Genomic DNA, 17630 nt, shown 5'->3' with positions numbered 1-17630 from the left:
ATTCTTAAAATATAACTGTTTGGGGAGAGTGCTCAGCTGAAGTTTGATAAAAATCTGACTTGAATGTTTTTCTCTTCATTTGCTATGCTTGTGTAAACAGTGTGACACCATCACCACAACAGGCTCGGGTCTGTCCTTCCCATATGTTACCTGAAGATGGAGCTAATCTTTCTTCTGCTCGTGGCATTTTGTCGCTTATCCAGTCTTCTACTCGTAGGGCTTACCAGCAGATCTTGGATGTGCTGGATGAAAATCGCAGGTGATTGGCCATCAGTGACTCTTGACAGTTTTATTGCATATTTTTTGGCTCCTTTATTAGTGGACTGTGGTATCTTCCTTTTATGTTTGCACCTTCTAGTCTCTTTCTAAGATGTAATGATTCAAAACAGCTTGCTTTGCTTTCTTTTAATTTGAAATTATTGTCCAAAATTCACATTTCACAAAACCATATTAGCTTCCCTTCCATCAAGGAGATATTTAGTTACTAACTGTATGTAGGAAGTATAGTGATTTTTTTCAAAAGGCTTTTGTAGACCTATTTTAAGTACTTGATTTCATTCGGGATATGTTGAGGGATACTGTTGAGTTGCATATAGAATGTTGGACTGAAGTGTACTAGTTTTCTTTAGTAAATTCTTCTTATTTAATCATTTATCATGCTAATATGATTAGATTAATAAAGGAAGCAAATCTGAGATGATTTCAGTGTAACTACCAGGACATTTTTCTCTTTCCTCTTAGCTAGGGATCTCTAGGCCTGTACTGAAAATCCCAGATGCTCTTGTCTTTTTAATATTACTGATGTTTTTCATTATTGGTAACATACCTGTTCTTTAATGTCTTTCAGATAGAATACTTCAGCTTGCTCATACAAATACATTTTTGCAATTATTTGAAATACTTTTTTTCTTGCTTCATTACTACAGTGTTTCAAATATAGGGAAATAAAACTTTATTATATGTTTATGTGTTTAAGGAATATAGAATGGAAAATTTGCTCATTTACAAAGAAATTATTTAGATAGTTCAGACAAAAAAAAGATGACATTTTGGGAGTTTTTTTGGTGGAGTGTGGGAAAGGTACAATCAGTTCCATTTCAACTGTGAACATTTTACCGAGTTTGAATTTTCATTATCATTTTATTAGACTGTTCATTTGTGAATTTTTAAGAATTCACAATAAATGTAAGCAGGCCCTTCCAGAAAACCTTGTCTCTTATCTTAGGTATTGATATGTCTTTTGGTTTGCTCAGAACAATCTTTTTCTTGCTCAGTGCCTTTTAATCCTCATATAAACACCAAGTGTTTCACTATACTTTATGAGTACTTGTTCATACTGCTTGAGCCATGTTGAATCCATAGCCCTTTCTAAGCCATCCAGGGTTAACTGAGGACATAAGCCTGTAGGCTGGGAACTATCTTGGAGTACTCGAAAGCTGTAAAAATCAATCTGGTGTAGAGGAAAAAGCATGGATTCAGGGGGCCAATCAAGTTCAGTCTTGATACACCCCACTAAATAACTGCATGGTGGCCTTGGACAAATTGCTTAGCTTCTCTGGCCTTGATTTTCCTCATCTGTTTGTTTGTTTTTTTTTAATTGGATATAATAATCATACCTAGCTTTCTGAATTCTTGTAAGGAAACCCACCCCCTGAACCTTTTTTAAAGATACAGGAATAATGGCCTCAAATTCTTTATTTATTGATGTGGGAGATCCCGCAAAAGATATTGAATATAAAGTTCCTGGCACTTAAGTACTAGTATTTACAGAAGCCTGTTTTCTCCTCACTCCTTTAAACATTTATTCTTTACCAGCTATCTCCTACCTTTTTAATTACAACAGGACTACTTCTTTTCCTTAGAAGAGAACAGATTATTAGGCCAGATTATATCATATCATATGCTATTACAGTGAAAATATCTGAATGAGAAAGATACTTCTAAATCATAGAGGATCAAATCTCAGTGTGTTCAAATTATTTGTCCTCCCCCACAACACACGTGATTCATTGCAGTGATATAGAACTCATATAAAAGAGTTAGATTTTTTATTTCTCTAATGGAAAAAACATTTGCCTCAAGTTCAAAAGTTCAAAATCCGAAATCTCACTAATATGAAATTCACTTTGTATTCTTTTATTATGAAAAACTGTTTTGATTCCTAAATGAAGTTTTATTATATTCTTTTAATTGTAGTGACATTGGCCACTTTAAAATTCCTTTTCTGGGAAGGAATTTACTTTTTTTATTAACTACTTAAATCAGATTTTAAAAACTCATTAAGGAATTATAGTAATATTATAGTATAGTATAGCAACATATAGTAACAATACAGACTATTAGTTGTTACCTTGGAGCCTGGAGGGTTAGATTTTCATCAGTATTAGAAGGATGCTTTTATTATTGAAAGGTTTTTTAAATTGTGTTCAAATCTCTTGTGATCTAAATGTTGAACAAGATTTAATCAGAATTTTAAGTGCCAAATCAGTTTTTATTTCTACTGTGACAACTGTCTAGCCTGACTTTTGAGATGTAAGAAATAGGAATGTGAAATTTGGATAATGTTCTACCTGCATGATTAAAATAATGCTGCTTATAAAGTTTTAAGTGCTTTTATGTTCCTTTCTCTGTATTTTTTTCCTTTCTATTTTATTGGTTTTTGCTGTTATGCTAATCTTATCTCTGATCTTATGCCATCCCACTAGGTATACTTAAATTAAGCTAGAACTATTGGCAGAAGGAAATACAATAATAAAAGCTTTCTGCCTTCTTTATTATCAGAAAATAACTCTGATTCACAGTTGCTTGACGTAAGAACTGTTTTTATTTTGCTTTTTAAGGGACACTGTCAAAAGGTTTTGTGTACTATATTTTCATTTTTTCATTTTTTGAGAACTTAGATCATCCATAATAAGCTCAAAATGAAAAATGTAAATTCTAGGTACACATTAGAAAAGTTCAATTAGATGGGCGACTGCTGTGCAGTTGGAAAACTGGTATTTTAAAATTTACCAGAACACCTGGCACAAGCATCAGGTATGTTTTTTGGTAAGAAGCAGGCAGCAGGACTTAAAATGCTGTTAGATTTTGTCCTTGGCTGGTAAGGAAATGCCTGGCTTTGAACATTTCTTTAGCTATCTCAGTCTCTGATGCAAACTATTAACATTTTAAAAGGGAAACTTACTTTCCTGTGTAAGAATATTATTTAAATATTGACAGACTAGTCCTGTTTAGTCCACTTAAGTTTTCTTTTATAGGAGGGGCTTGATTGTTTTGTTGTACATATTTTCATCAGATTATACCAGCTTTGAATGAATAAAACACCAATGTGTGTGACTTAAAGTTATTGCAAGTATCTCTAAAAATATTTGAGAGACCTAGAATTGCAAAGTTGTAGATGTTACAGTGTTATATTAGTGCTTGTTTTTTTAAATACATGTGTGCGTGTATATATATATTATATATAATACATATATAATATATATATACACATATATAAAATTCCTGGCCCCCCCAACTAGTCCCCAAACTATTTACTGTAGCAGTTTACATTTTTATATCAAAGTAACACATACTCTATTAAGTCAGACCATGTTTGTTCCAAAATATCAATGTCCAAGTTAATGCTGGAACTTGTAACTTGGATTTCCTTCCTTTTTGCCACTGTATTTACAAAACATACTATTGAACATACAAGCTGACAAACTTGAAAAGACTTTATATGTATTAAAACACACTTATGTTAGTGGTTCTTGAGTGTCATTTCTAACTTTGCCGAAATGCCTGTCTAATTTACTTTTATTTTTGCCAGTATGAGAAGACAAAATGAAATATGTTGTGAAAGATCACTATATTATTTTCTGGCTCTGCATTATAAAAGGGAAATCTGTGTGGTGGAATATTTTGACTATAGAAGATCCATTTAAGCATATTATTATGCATTTTTAAATGGCATCAGGTAGCACACGACATGCTTTATTTAGTTAACCGTTTTCATGTAAGTGTTATTTAACCATTCTTGTGTTGGTGTGATTAAGTACCAGTTTTCTTACTACCACAGAGTAAATATATTAGTAGGATAGGATGAGTTTAAAACTGGTCTCAAGCATATGTGACTTCTCACTATTCTTTAGCTAACAAAATGAAAGTCTAACGTGCCTCCCAGAAAGTCTCTGAATCTCTTATCCTCTAGGCTCTGGAAATTTAAGTACCAATAGCACATTTAGGAAATGTGGAAGATAATCATTAAAATTTTCTTGTATAAATTGACTTGTCAGAAAGTAATGATTTGTGTTGTAAAAATTTCAATGAGTGCATTTGGTATTAAACATTTACTATAATTAAGAATTCCCTTGATACTTAAATTCAAGCAAACCCTGATCAGTTACTTAGAGAATGAGACATTCAAAATGGAATCTACTGATTCTTAAAATTCTTGTATGGGTTCCATACCCCTAATCTCCTTCCTCTGGTTAGTAAATATTGCTGATTACTTTTTGGGTAACTGACCAGTGAACATTATAGAGCTTTTTTGTTTTCTGCTATTGAAAAATAAAATTTATTTGAAAGGTAACTGCTTATCTATATAGAGACCATATCGTCCCCTCAGACCAAAGTATGTACTGAGACTGAGTGAAAATCCCCACAAAGTTTTCCAGTGCACCTAACTCTTCATTTCCAGCAGCCCTGTATGCCACTCCTGGTTGTCTCTCAAGATCAGATTCATTCACATATTTAATTGCATTTCTTGTAATATGCTGTAAATAAATTTCCAAAGCATGTCCCTCATCTCAACTCCAGAATAGAGGCTTACAGTTTTCCTCTGAAAACTGAGAAGATTTGAGTGAGATAACAGCTACATAAGACATTGGGCACTAGTTAGAATTAATGAGGTGGAAGTGAAGGGGTTGGGAGAAACAGTTGTCTGAAATGTATAGTTTTGGGGATAGAGCTGTTGGTATCAGATGAGCAACTGTGATCATGCAGGAGCAACTAACCAGTTCTTGACAGGCTTTTAAAGTCGCTAGTGATTTTTTCCCAACTAGAGAGAAATTAGACTTTTTAAACAGAGTTGTCCTCTGTCTTAAGTTTCATAAATGAAAATATAAGCACCAAAGTAAAATTATTTCATACATTTGACACTATTTTGTCACATAAGGATAGATTCTTTTGTTTCTTTAACCAATCATAAAATGTAAAATTTATGAAAAGCATAAAATGGAGGACATATGAGACAAAGTTTTTAAAATATTTGAGATATATTGTATCAAAGCATACAATATAATCATATTTGATGCTTATTTGTCTTGTTTTTGCTTTATTTTATTACTTCTCTGTTTCCTAATTCTCTCTTGTGCCTTCTCCCACAAAAACCTGCCTTAGACCTGTGTTGCGTGGTGGGTCTGCTGCCGCCACTTGTAATCCTCATCATGACAACGTCAGGTAAATTTTGAGACTTTGTAAATAACAGGGTAAATAGTTGACTGAACTTGTGTTTTTCAGTGTATATGCATTTAGTAGCAAGACTATATTGTAGCTTGAACTTATGTATGTTTCCCTTATGAATACATCCTTGCTTCTCTCTTAGGAAACTAGTTCTAATTATTCATGACATTTCATCACCAGAGTATAAGGAAAAATCCTTAGCAATATGATACAATTTCACGTGAGCATGAGGAACATTTTATTTAAATATGTAAAACGTATTTAACATTAAACGACGGCTGTAGTAGTAATAGCCATTATGAGATCGTGCTGGAACATAGAAAAAAATCTTGTTTATTGTGCACTATTTTAATTGTCTGACATTCTGTCCAGCATTTCTTGTTTTAATTGTCTATAATGTCGCTTTCAACATGTAGATAAACCTGTCTGTAAGACATCATTTTCTGTAAGTTGATAGAAATCAGCATTGACATCCTTACAATTCACAAAGTTGAATTTTAGAAAGGGAATTTAGATTTAAGAGATTTAAATTTGTTAATTTAAGCCTTTCTCTCTTGTTTTTGCCCTTTTCACCCTTCCAGACATGTTTACCCTGAGAAATTATTTCTTCCAGTCGTGCACAAGGACAGGTAGAATGGCACATACAAATACTTAAGGCTCTCAGGTGCCAAAATCCCTATTTCATTTTCCTGTCTTTTGAAAAACAAAAACAGAAAATACTAGTTGGTATTCACTTTATTGTAATTCTTTCAGAGCCAGTTTTATTTTAAGCAAAAATATATTTTCTGTAGTGGTAAATTTAAATCTGGAAGCATATAACTTCTCTGATCAGAGGAAGCTGGCACATTCATTTTAAGCAAGAGCAGAGGGAAATACCAGCTTCCTGTTAATACTGTATTCATGTTAGTGGGATTAAGAAGTGAGTCCTTGCCACCCTGTTGACTTGTTCCTTTTTTACAATACTAATTTACTCCTTTGTAAGTTTTCCTTTGTATTTTTCTCTAAGTCTGTGATCAGTTTATCTTTCTGTGAAAGTGTTCTCAGCCAGTGGTCTGACTTAGTATTTCTCACAGTGTTTTTATTTCTGATAGATACAGATTTGAACCTAAAATACAGATTATAAAGTAATACTGTTTTTCTTGTTCAAGTTGAATTATGTAAATAAAGTCTTTGCCATATCCTTAGATTTCTTTGCAAGTGAAGATTTCTCTTACAGGTATTAAAAGCCTTAGTTAATTAAGATTTAAATTATAAATAATCTCTTTCATCTATACTTCATTTGTGTATTCAGTCCAGGTGCCTGTACTCTGGGGCACTTGCTTATATTGTTAGATTTCTTGCCCAGTTATTCTCATCATATATAACCATAGAAAAATAGAGAAGCTCTATTTTGAGGATAAATTTTTGTAACAATCATTTAATAGTTCTGTTTTACTGTTCAAAAGCATTATTAACTCAGTGTTTGTAAACCTGTTGTTCCAGCATCTGTTAACTTAGAAGCTTCCTTCCTGATGAAGTACCCTCAGTGTTCCAGGATATTTACTCTGTTTCATGAAAAATGGGGCAGTTAATGAGAAAGCAGGTCAATTTAGCCAATAGAGATTATTCCAGAGTCAGTATACACCATCCATCATTGAAACTACAACCACTGTTGTCTCCACTGTTGCAGAATGATAGCGTTGGCTGGAGCACTCTGAATGATTATAAAATAATAAATCCTCTTTCCCATACTTTATTACTAAGACAGATAAAATGTTTTTTTAGATTATTTAGATTGTTTTTAAAAACATCTGAAACAAAAGCGCTTTCTGATTAGCCTTGTCATTAATAGTCTGGATGAGAAATAAAACTCTTACTTCATTTCCCTTTGTATAGTAATTTCCGTTTTGTAATGAGGACTTATTTTGAGTATTAGAACACATGAACCATGTGCAAAAACTCTTTGTAGATTATGTAAGACTAATTTTTAAAATTAATTTATATTCTGCTCATTCAGAAAAGTTATTTAGCCATTTTACTGAAATAACTATAAATGATATAAAGTAAATTTTCATGTAAGGATTGTATGGTATGTGAAATGTATTTCATAAAGCTGTTAATTAAAATAAGTAAACACCTGGGAATCCAGGCAAAGGAGGGGGATGGCATTTCTGTGTGTTTCTCAAAAATTTGTTGTCATTCATTTAAAGAGCAAATTCACTTTTAGAGGAAGTAACTATATTTGAACAAAAAGTACTGTCTGACATGCTTTCTCTGGAATTTTGTCTTAGTGGCTTTCCAGTCTTACTTTTATGGACAACCTCTTTATTTATTATTGAGCCAATTCTGAATCTAAATGTAGTGGCAAGATGTATTCAGGAGATTTTATAATTGCTTCTGTGGAAGAACACAGCAAGTAATGTATTGGAAATAAGAAGTAAAGAGTAGAAATGGCAAGAGAAAAAGGCAGTAAGAGAAAGAGAAGAAATAAAAGTGGATTCGTCTTATCTTTTTTTTAAAGGTTATTTTATGTTCCCTGCTAGTGAGTCTTTGTCTGCAAAACAATATATAAACGTAAGTTTATGTAAGAATTGTATGTTGCTATATCCTGGCGTGGCAACTGTCAAACCTTCTTAGCCAGGGATCCATTTTAGCATTATCAGTCCTGCTGAGATGAAAAATGACTCCTTATTTATGTCTTTAGTCAGAATTTCTTTCCATTCTCAAAGTTTTGGGACCCTTTGCTAACAATGTAGATGGTTGTCATCTTAAGTTCTTATTTTCTTTATTAGTACCAATTCAGTTGTGAAATATTACAGTAATTCATAGTGTAAGATACCAGACTTCTTGAACATTTCTTTGAGCATAACACATTGTATGACTTGCCATTTACCCTTAGTTCTGTTTTAATATTAAATTTTATATTTATTTCTTATCTATTAGGTATGGCATTTCAAATATGGATACTTCAATTGAAGGAACTTCAGATGACATGGCTGTTGTAGATGCAACTTCATTAAGACGACAGGTATTTAATGTACCAATGATATATATTTCTAAATTATATTTTTATAATATTTTTAAGTGGTAGTTCCCAACATTTTATTATTTTCTCACCTGTGGAACCCAAGACTTGATAAGTTTTATTTTATCAAACTTTTTTTTTTTTTTTAAAGATTTATTTTTATTTATTTAATTCCCCTCCCCTCTCCCGGTTGTCTGTTTTCTGTGTCTTTTTGCTGCGTCTTGTTTCTCTGTCTGCTTCTGTTGTCGTCAGCAGCACGGGAAGTGTGGGCGGCGCCATTCCTCGGCAGGCTGCTCCCTCCTTCGCACTGGGCGGCTCTCCTTATGGGTGCACTCCTTGCGCGTGGGGCTCCCCTACGTGGGGGACACCCCTGTGTGGCAGGGCACTCCTTGCGCGCATCAGCACTGCGCATGGGCCAGCTCCACACGGGTCAAGGAGGCCCCGGGGCTTGAACCGCGGGCCTCCCACGTGGTAGACAATCGCCCTAACCACTGGGCCAAAGTCCGTTTCCCTTATCAAACTATTGATTAAACAATTGTTTCCCATTTTGATTAAAGATATATTAAACTACCATTTACATGTTTTGATCAGCCTAAAACAATTAGTATAACCAAAATAGATTGATGTAATTCTGGCCAGTAGCATAGCATATTAACATTTTAGCAAACCAGTATGCCCTTAAATTACTTATTTTGGCTTTTCAAAATGTGGAACAATCACTTTGAGGACCTTTGTTCCTATGTTTAAGGACTCCATTTTGGAAACCACTGCTTTCACTTTTCACAGTGTCTTATGCACATATGTACATATTTATCATGTTCTGTATGTATTAAGTCCTAACTTGAACTGCAGTTGCATTATTCATATTTTTAATATGTATTCCCACAGCCTCCAGTACATTGGAGAAAGAGTTAAGTTTGTTTTTAGGATTGAATAAGATAAATATGCCAGGAGAGAATGTTTTAAAGTAATGCCTACATTATTTATTAAGCTGCCTTTTGTCTGTTGTTTTATTTTTTGAAGTTGAAATAAAGTTTTAAAAAAATTTTTAAAAGAAACAAAATATTTTAGAGTAAGACAAAAATTGGAAAATACCATTTTAAAATATCTAATACAATAAAATGATAATATGAAGCAAATAACACTTTTTCATCATGAGTCATGTTGATTGAAGCATAAATGGGAGTTCTACCTTAAGTTCCTGTATCTTTTCATATATTTATTATACCTTTCTTTGACATTTATCATTGAATTCACAATTAGACCAATAACCTTATTTTCTGAAAGTGTAATTTGAATTTCAGTGTTTTAACAACATCAGTTAATCCTTAACTAAGGGTGTGCTAGTAGAAGAAAGTCATTATGATGCTGTGAAACTTAAGAAGTAGTAGTAAATCAGTTGGAAAACTATGAGCTTCTGAGACAAGTAACAAAAACCAAATCGCAAAAAGACTATAGAATTCATTTCTATGATCCTGGCAGCAATGGAGGCTACTATTTCTAGAGCTTTGTTCTTTTGTCAACTTGAAAACTCAACAGCCTGGATTCATTTTAATCTAGTGATGAGAAACCCACAGGTCACCTAGCTTCAAGATAGAAAATGTAATCCACTATCAGGATGGAATATTAAAAAGCTGCCTTGGAGTTGGAACTTCCCAAATACACCCAGATGAAAATGTAATTGCTCAAAAACTACACCCGCTTTTTCCACTGACAATAAAATAGCATCTTTTAGTGTAAGAACATAATATTCCATGGGACCCAGTGACCCATTTTCATTCTGAAATGGGGCAAAAACCTTTTTTACTGAATTGGGCACTATAGGAAAAATGATTGCTCAACACTGATCAAGAGTGAGATACTTTTTCAGATTATTAAAATGCTGGTCTCTACCCTGCCATATCTCTAGTTCTGTCATTAGAATTACTCTTTTCCTATTTGGAATCGTTAGTGCTTGAAATGCTTAAGTTTAAGAATTATTAAAAATCTGCCCCCAAGTTCTCTAATATAATGATAGTAATCGCATATAATTTTATAATGCTTATAGAGCTCATAGTGGGTTTTTTGTTTTGTTTGTTTGTGGTACTGGGGCCTGGTACCTGGGACCTCATATATGGAAAGCTGGTGCTGTTGGTTTTTTTGTTTGTTTGCACGTTGTTTGTTTTTTTGTTTTTAGGAGGCACCGGAAACTGAACCCGGGACCTCCCATGTGAGAAACAGGCACTCATCCGCTTGAGCCACATCTGCTTCAGCTCATAATGTTTTTATATAGTTGGTACAGGGTAGAGTCCCTGGAAACCTGATTCTTAGCAGATTTGTTATGTAGAAAATTTATGGGGAGTTTATGAGGGAAGGAAAGGAAGTAGGATTTGGCAGAAGGAGAAGATGGGCTACATTATAGTCACAAGAAAGGCTGTAGCCAACCCCTCAAGAGCTCTGAAGCTAGGATGACCCTAGCTTCAGAGCTACATACTTGTCCCCAGATGAGACAAGGGACTTGGACCTTATTACTCCCTCACTGATCTTTTGTTGGGTGGGATGTTGCCCCTGGAAGTATCATGAACTTGGGCAAGGCATGCTTGAGCCAAATGCAGTTCACAGTAAGGACTGGCAGGTGAGAACAGTACTGTCAGCAGTGGGAGACTTAATTAACTTTCAGTCTTGAAGGGTCTGGATGGCATATCATGGGGCCCACTACAATATTTTATTTTATGGGACCTTATCATTAACTCAGAAAAGTATAGAGTGAAGGCAGTTGTATTATATTAAAAATAACAACTGAGGCTGAGTGTACAAGAAACTCTTAGAAGGGGCATACAAAGGGGCAGGAGTCCTATACTCTTTCTGCTGTAATAAGACTCCCTACATGTATAGTCTTTTCTGTCAGAATTACAATATGCTCCAGTTTTCCTGGCCTTGCTCTCTCATCAAATAAGGAAATATACCCTTTCTAGTGTGGAAATAGGGAGAATTTAAATATGGTTTTATTTCACTTTAAATGAAACTTTTTCCATTTTTAATCATTCTTTTTGACAAATTATTGCATCCTTTTATAAGACTCTGCTTCATGAAGTAAAGCTTTTATTTTTTTTGTTTTTCGTTTAGATAATCAAGCTAAACAGACGTCTACAACTTCTAGAAGAGGAGAACAAAGAACGTGCTAAAAGAGAAATGGTCATGTATTCAATTACTGTAGCATTCTGGCTGCTTAATAGCTGGCTCTGGTTCCGCCGCTAGAGGTAACCTCAGCTTTCAAGAATATTTGTCTCAACAGCTGGAAATATAAAGAATTTGCAAACTTCTTTGTTTCTGTCTTTGCATTGTATGCTGTTTTATAGTCCAGATCCTAAAAATGTGTTTCTTCCAGAAAGGAAGGGGAGGGGAAAGGACTTAGATTTGTAGAAGTGAAGTTATGTTCTGCCACTCAGCTGTATGCACTTCCAACCAGTTCTACAGAAAAACTGACTTAAAATTCTCCCTTTGCATGTTTTGTAAATAGGTGCCAGTTGTTTTTGAAAGGAATTCGTTCTTTGCCTCATCATTAGTTTTACACAACTAATTTTCTGAGTGGAGGAGAGAATGAATAGAGAATAGATTTAGAGAATATCTGTAAAAGAAAAACACTCTTTATTTTGTCTTGTTTCTCAAACACTGTTAGAGTGAACATTTTGATTATGGACATTTTTGCATCTGCAGCTCAACATGAACACTTTGAAGTCATAGTTTGAGGTCAGGTGTAAGAAAACAAGCCACCTAATAGTTCATGATTATCTTCATTAAGCACTTGTACAGATTAAATTAAAATAGTTCCTAACATTTCAGCAGTCATCTAATATGTGCGCATATTATTTTCATTTTAGTTTTGCAGATGGTTTTCTATAAAATAATGTTTTTACTAAGTCTATGTGTGAATGATTTTTAAAACTACAGAATAAGGTACAAACGTAGTGTATTTAATAAACTGTCAAGCAAATCAATATTTGTCTATTGAAAGATTTTATTTCATCATATTATGCTATGAGCTGTACATGAACCTGAATCTTTCTGCCTTAGGAGCAAGTAATGCAGTTAATGACTTGGCAGGTGGCAAGAACCTCCGGTGTTTCCTTTCCCATCTTCATCCTCGTGGTGGTGGACATTGGTTGCATTGTAGGTGGCTTTCTAATTTGTGCTACCTATAAGGTGGTTTCAGATTAAAATACCTTGACTTGTGTATACTTTTTCCATTGTAGTATTTAGATGTTAATATACTAAATCTCATGAGAATTGAACCCACCAATGAAACCAAGTCCTAGGAGCCTTTAGTTCTCAAAACTTTTTCCTCTTTTTTTTTTTTTTAACAGAAACTCATAGGTGCAATACTCTTCACACTTCTTCAGTATCTTTCTGCCTAAGCACGGGGTTTGGTAAAGGCAGGTGAAAGAAATTCCTTAGATATAGCTAGATTTAATCCCTCTGTTATTGATTCCTGTGCTACCAACACCACACTCCCTCCCCTCAAAAAATAGAAGGAAAGAATCTTCTTTGTATCTACTTCTTAGGTTTATTATGAGTATGATGACAATATATATATATTTTACTTTTACCCATGAAAGTCTTCTAACTTTTGACAATATTCTCATGGTGCAATTTTATCAGTTCTAACATTATACAAATCACAAGGTATTTTCTGTGGGTGATCCTCCCAATTGAAACAACAAAAATGATTTAAATGGTGGCTAAAGTATTAAAGAAAACCCTCTTTTGCCAAGCAGGCATGAAAAGGATCCCAGAAAGGTGAAAAACACAAAAGCAGGAATTCTGAGAGATAAGCCCAAAAGCATCTACTTTCCCCTAATGATTTTTACCAAACACTGGGAGCTTTCTCCCTTTATCACTCCACAGAGGCAGGAGATATGATCCTCTACCTTGGGCAGGCACTAACTATAATAGAAGACTCCTGCATAAAGCTGGGACTCCCAAAGACTAAACTCTCAGTAAAAGGATGAACGTGAAACCAATTAACCATGTAGTAGGGAACAGCAAAGAAATGTGCCTTTTTTTTTTTTACCTTGTCACTTATCCAAAAATAGAAGAGCTTAGGTTTAACCTAGGTCTCTGTAAGTCCAAAACCAAGCTCTCTTTTAGGCCATTCTGCTTCCCCTAAAAGTTATTAAATCCCTATAAGAAAGTGACTTGGTAATTGAAAGGAAAGAATTCCCTCCTGCTTAGGGCAGTCAGAAAACACTTCTTAGAGAGGTATTTTAGCTGAATTTGAAACAAATGTAGGATTTCAACAGAGAGAGAGAAGAAAAATTTCCACAGAAAAGCAGGAGAAATGAATACAATCAGGGGTCAATAATGTAGTGATCAGCCCAACACACCAGTGTATCCATACAACTAAGTATAGCAGCTGTATTCTACCACTCTCAGAACTTAAAAGTTTTTTTTTTTTTTAAGATTATTTATTTCTCTCCCTTTCCCCCCCCCACCCCGGTTGTCTGTTCTGTGTCTATTTGCTGCGTCGTCTTTGTCCGCTTCTGTTGTTGTCAGCAGCACAGGAATCTGTTTCTTTTTGTTGTGTCAGCTCTCCTTGTGTGCGGCACCATTTCAGGGCAGGCTGCACTTTCTTTCGCGCTGGGTGGCTCTCCTTATGGGGCACACTCCTTGCGCGTGGGGCTCCCCTACGCGGGGGACACCCCTGCGTGGCAGGGCACTCCTTGCATGCATCAGCACTGCGCATGGGCCAGCTCCACACGGGTCAAGGAGGCCCGGGGTTTGAACCGCGGACCTCCCATGTGGTAGATGGACGCCGTAACCCCTGGGCCAAGGCAACCGCCCCTTAAAAGTTTTGATTTTGTTTTTTTCCCCTCTTCTAGGAATACTTGTTGAAGCTTTTGCAGGTAATTTACACTTTGAGGAATAATTTTATTAAAGGAGCATATTTTCAAAAGAACTTTTCATCCTTTCCTGCATGAATATCTGCTTTCCATCTTCTTAAATATAGTAACATTGAACTTTAACACTTTTTCTGGGCCTCAAATTCAGAAAGGTTTAATTATTATAAATGTTCTTTTATATCAAAGTATTATGTCTTTTCAGTAACTAGAGACTTCTGTGTACGTAGCACTGACCTTAAAGAGGTTACAGAAAAATGCTATAAGCCCTGCCTTGAAGGAATTTACAGATTAAAAGGGGTGATGCATAAAGCTTATAAACAAGTCAGAAGGTTATGAAAACAGTTTTATTGAGGAATGGAACAGGTGTATGCGGAAGGATGGGGAGAAGAGAGTTTCAGATGGCTAGTACTATTTTTAAAAAAAGTATAAAGATACCAAAATAATTGAAACTTGGGGATGGGAGGGAAGGTTAAAATCTGCAGATTGTGCCGTGTGAACAGATATGCATTGGCAAGTTTAATTACCAGATCAGAGATGGCATGTCTCCAAAAGATGTAACCACAGGTGACCTATAGAAGTTAGACATTTAATCTGTGGCAGCAATTTCCGTAAGACTGAAATAGTGAAGAAAAAACTTACCAGCTATTTTAGCTGATCAGATAATTGTGTTATAGCAAACGTAATTGTGCTATTGTCAGCCATCCTTTCTATTGCCATTTGAAATGGGAAGTTTACATCTCTTTCCCTTCCTGACCTGGTAGAGAACTGGGATCATTTCTCGGGCCATGAAGAAATTTTAAGCACCATCACTGACCCTTGTACTAGTTCTGGGAGTTAGGTATTTTAATTCTACTGAATTATTTTAATTTTATGGCTGTTAGCAATTTGACATTCACATAAACACATTGAGTCCTCACTAAAGGCCAGGTACTGAAGATAGGATTCATTTGTTCATCAAATATTTATTGTGGTCATGCTTTGTATCATACACTGAGCTAGGTACCGAGTGTATCAGGAGTGAATAAAAGAAACATGTCCCTGCCCACATGGAGTTCATGGTCTTATAGGAAAGAGTGAAATTTAAGTAAGAAGCACAAATGAAAGTGCTTTCAACCATTGTGACAAGTGCTATAAATGAGAGAATGCTAACCATTAGGTGGTTAGGGAAGGCCTGTCAAGAAAAGTCACAATTGTGCTGAAATCTGAAAGATGAAGAGGTCTTAGCCAGGGTTGGGAGAGGGGGGACAGTAGGGGCCTTAGTAAGGACCTGAAGCAGGAAAGATCCAATAAACAAATGGTCTCTGCTCTCTTAAATGCTTGTATTATGGTAGATGTACAAAGAAAAATCTGTATTGTATGTTACATTGTGACAAGATAATAGCAATTTGGGGAAGTGTTAACTTAGTTTTTTGAAAGTCATGAACTCTGGAGAGGCTTCCTCAGGAGATTTAACTAGGCTTTAAGGATAAATAGATGTTGACAGAAGTGTAGGAAAGAGGTCTTTATATAGTAAATAGATTCAGAAAAAAGTTTATAATTACATTCTTTTTAAAAAATTTTTTTTTTTTTTAAAAGACACTTAGATTACATAAATTTTACATAAAAATACAGAGGATTCCCATATGTCCTGCTTCCTACCTCTCCCACATTGTCCCCCAATAACATCTTTCTTTAGTGTGGTACATTTCTTACAATTGGTGATCAGATTCTGGAGTATTGCCACTAAGTGGATTATAGTTTACATTGTACTTTAGACTCTCCTCACAAACTTGTAGGTTATGACAAGATATATAATGGCCTGTATCTGTCATTGCAGTGTCATTCAGGATAATTCCCAAGTCCCGGAAATGCACCCATATTACACCTGTTTTTCCCTTTCCCTCCCTCTGCTCAGAACCTCCAGTGGCCACTGCCTCCACATTAATGATAAAAGTTCTTCTATTGCTAGGATCAAAATAAGTCTATAGTAGAATACCAGCAAGTCAACTCTAGACCATCATTCATGCCCCAATCTTGAGGATCCTGGGATGGTGATGCCCACTCCACCTCTAATTGAGAGGGAACTTAGATCCTGTGGGGCAGATGGATAGGACTATCTTGGTTGAAATTGCAGACTCTCTGTGTTACTTGCGATGGTCATTGTCTATCATCATCTCCTTATTGTCCTGAGTGAGTCCAGTGAACTGGAAAATAGGTGTTGCAATTTTGTTGAGTTTCAGGGCCCAACTGGCACGTGGACTGATTTAAGTCTCTTGGACATACACCTATCCACTCTAGTACTAACTATAGGTTCAAATGGAATACAGAAGAGCTGCATGTAGGGAAACTACAACTGAGTCCAACTCTGTCACACTGGGGAGCATAAATTCCAAAGTAGGGCCCACTGTCAGGGCACCAAGTTCCTGGGCTATCTGCTCTCACTATAGTATCTGGATGTCTCCAGAGCCCTCAGGAGCACCACTGTTTGAGGCAATATTTACTTTGGCAGTCAATGAGATCCTGCTAAGACATGCATAAGCGTAACCTCTGGAATGACCTACCAACTCACTTTGAAATCTCTTACCCATATAAATTCATTTGTCTTTACCCTTTCCTCCTTTTGGTCAGGGTCTTTTTCCAGTTGCATTGCTAGTTGGTGCTTGGTAGTAATCCCTCAGTGCAAGGGAGGCTCATCCCTGGAAGTCATGTCCCAAGCTGGGAGGAAGGTGATGCATTTATATCCTGAGTTTGACTTAGAGGCCACATTTGAGCAATAAGGAAGTTCTCAGGAGGTAACTCTTGGGTCCCCTATAATACTAGGCTAAGTTTCAATTTCAAAAGAAAAGGTTCATAAGTACAGTCATCATTATCAAGGGCCCATGAATGTTCTTCCCTCCTTCACTAGTCTCTGCCCCTGTACTCGGGGGATTCTTGCTGTCCCATTAGAAAATATGGCAGAGCTCCCCAGGAGGGAATTCTGTATTCTTTAGGTTATTGTATGAATCTCCACCCACCATGGCAATGCCCCATGAATACTTGAACACATTCATATGCCTTATAGGTATGCCCCAGGTGAAGCTCCTCCCATGCATCCCCCATCACTGACCCCCCTTACCAAAGATCCCTCCCTGCCACAGTTGTAACCCTTCTGTGATCAAAAGCTTCCTCAAAAATGAACCCAACAAAGCAGGAAAATTGCATCCATCATCCATGTGGAATCTAAGCCCCCTCTTGATATAGGTGTGGAGTGGACACAACCATTCCAGGGCACACAGGATGGAGGAATAGAGTATGGATTAGAGTGGACTTACTGATATTCTATT

At 35.7% G+C, this 17630-nt stretch overlaps 1 protein-coding gene across 11 annotated transcripts in view; it reads left to right on the top strand.

Moving 5' to 3' along the window:
• MFF (mitochondrial fission factor) overlaps positions 1-12426 on the top strand; it is a 31953-nt gene extending 19527 nt beyond the window's left edge. For 9 of the 11 annotated variants that reach the window (XM_071216095.1, XM_004453869.5, XM_058300009.1 and 6 more), the window contains 4 exons: positions 101-259; positions 5383-5442; positions 8368-8452; positions 11555-12426. In XM_071216095.1, coding sequence (XP_071072196.1) covers positions 101-259; positions 5383-5442; positions 8368-8452; positions 11555-11686 — 436 coding nt within the window. In that variant the 3' untranslated portion in view covers positions 11687-12426. The remainder of the gene's footprint in view (positions 1-100; positions 260-5382; positions 5443-8367; positions 8453-11554) is intronic. The other 2 variants (XM_004453871.5, XM_058300010.2) reach the window with 2 other exon arrangements.
• Positions 12427-17630: the final 5204 nt, after the last annotated feature.

Source organism: Dasypus novemcinctus, chromosome 7 (assembly GCF_030445035.2).
Source record: "Dasypus novemcinctus isolate mDasNov1 chromosome 7, mDasNov1.1.hap2, whole genome shotgun sequence".
Taxonomy (NCBI): domain Eukaryota; kingdom Metazoa; phylum Chordata; class Mammalia; order Cingulata; family Dasypodidae; genus Dasypus; species Dasypus novemcinctus.
The sequence above is the reverse complement of the archived record's forward strand: the minus strand, read 5'-3'. Positions and strand labels throughout refer to the sequence as shown.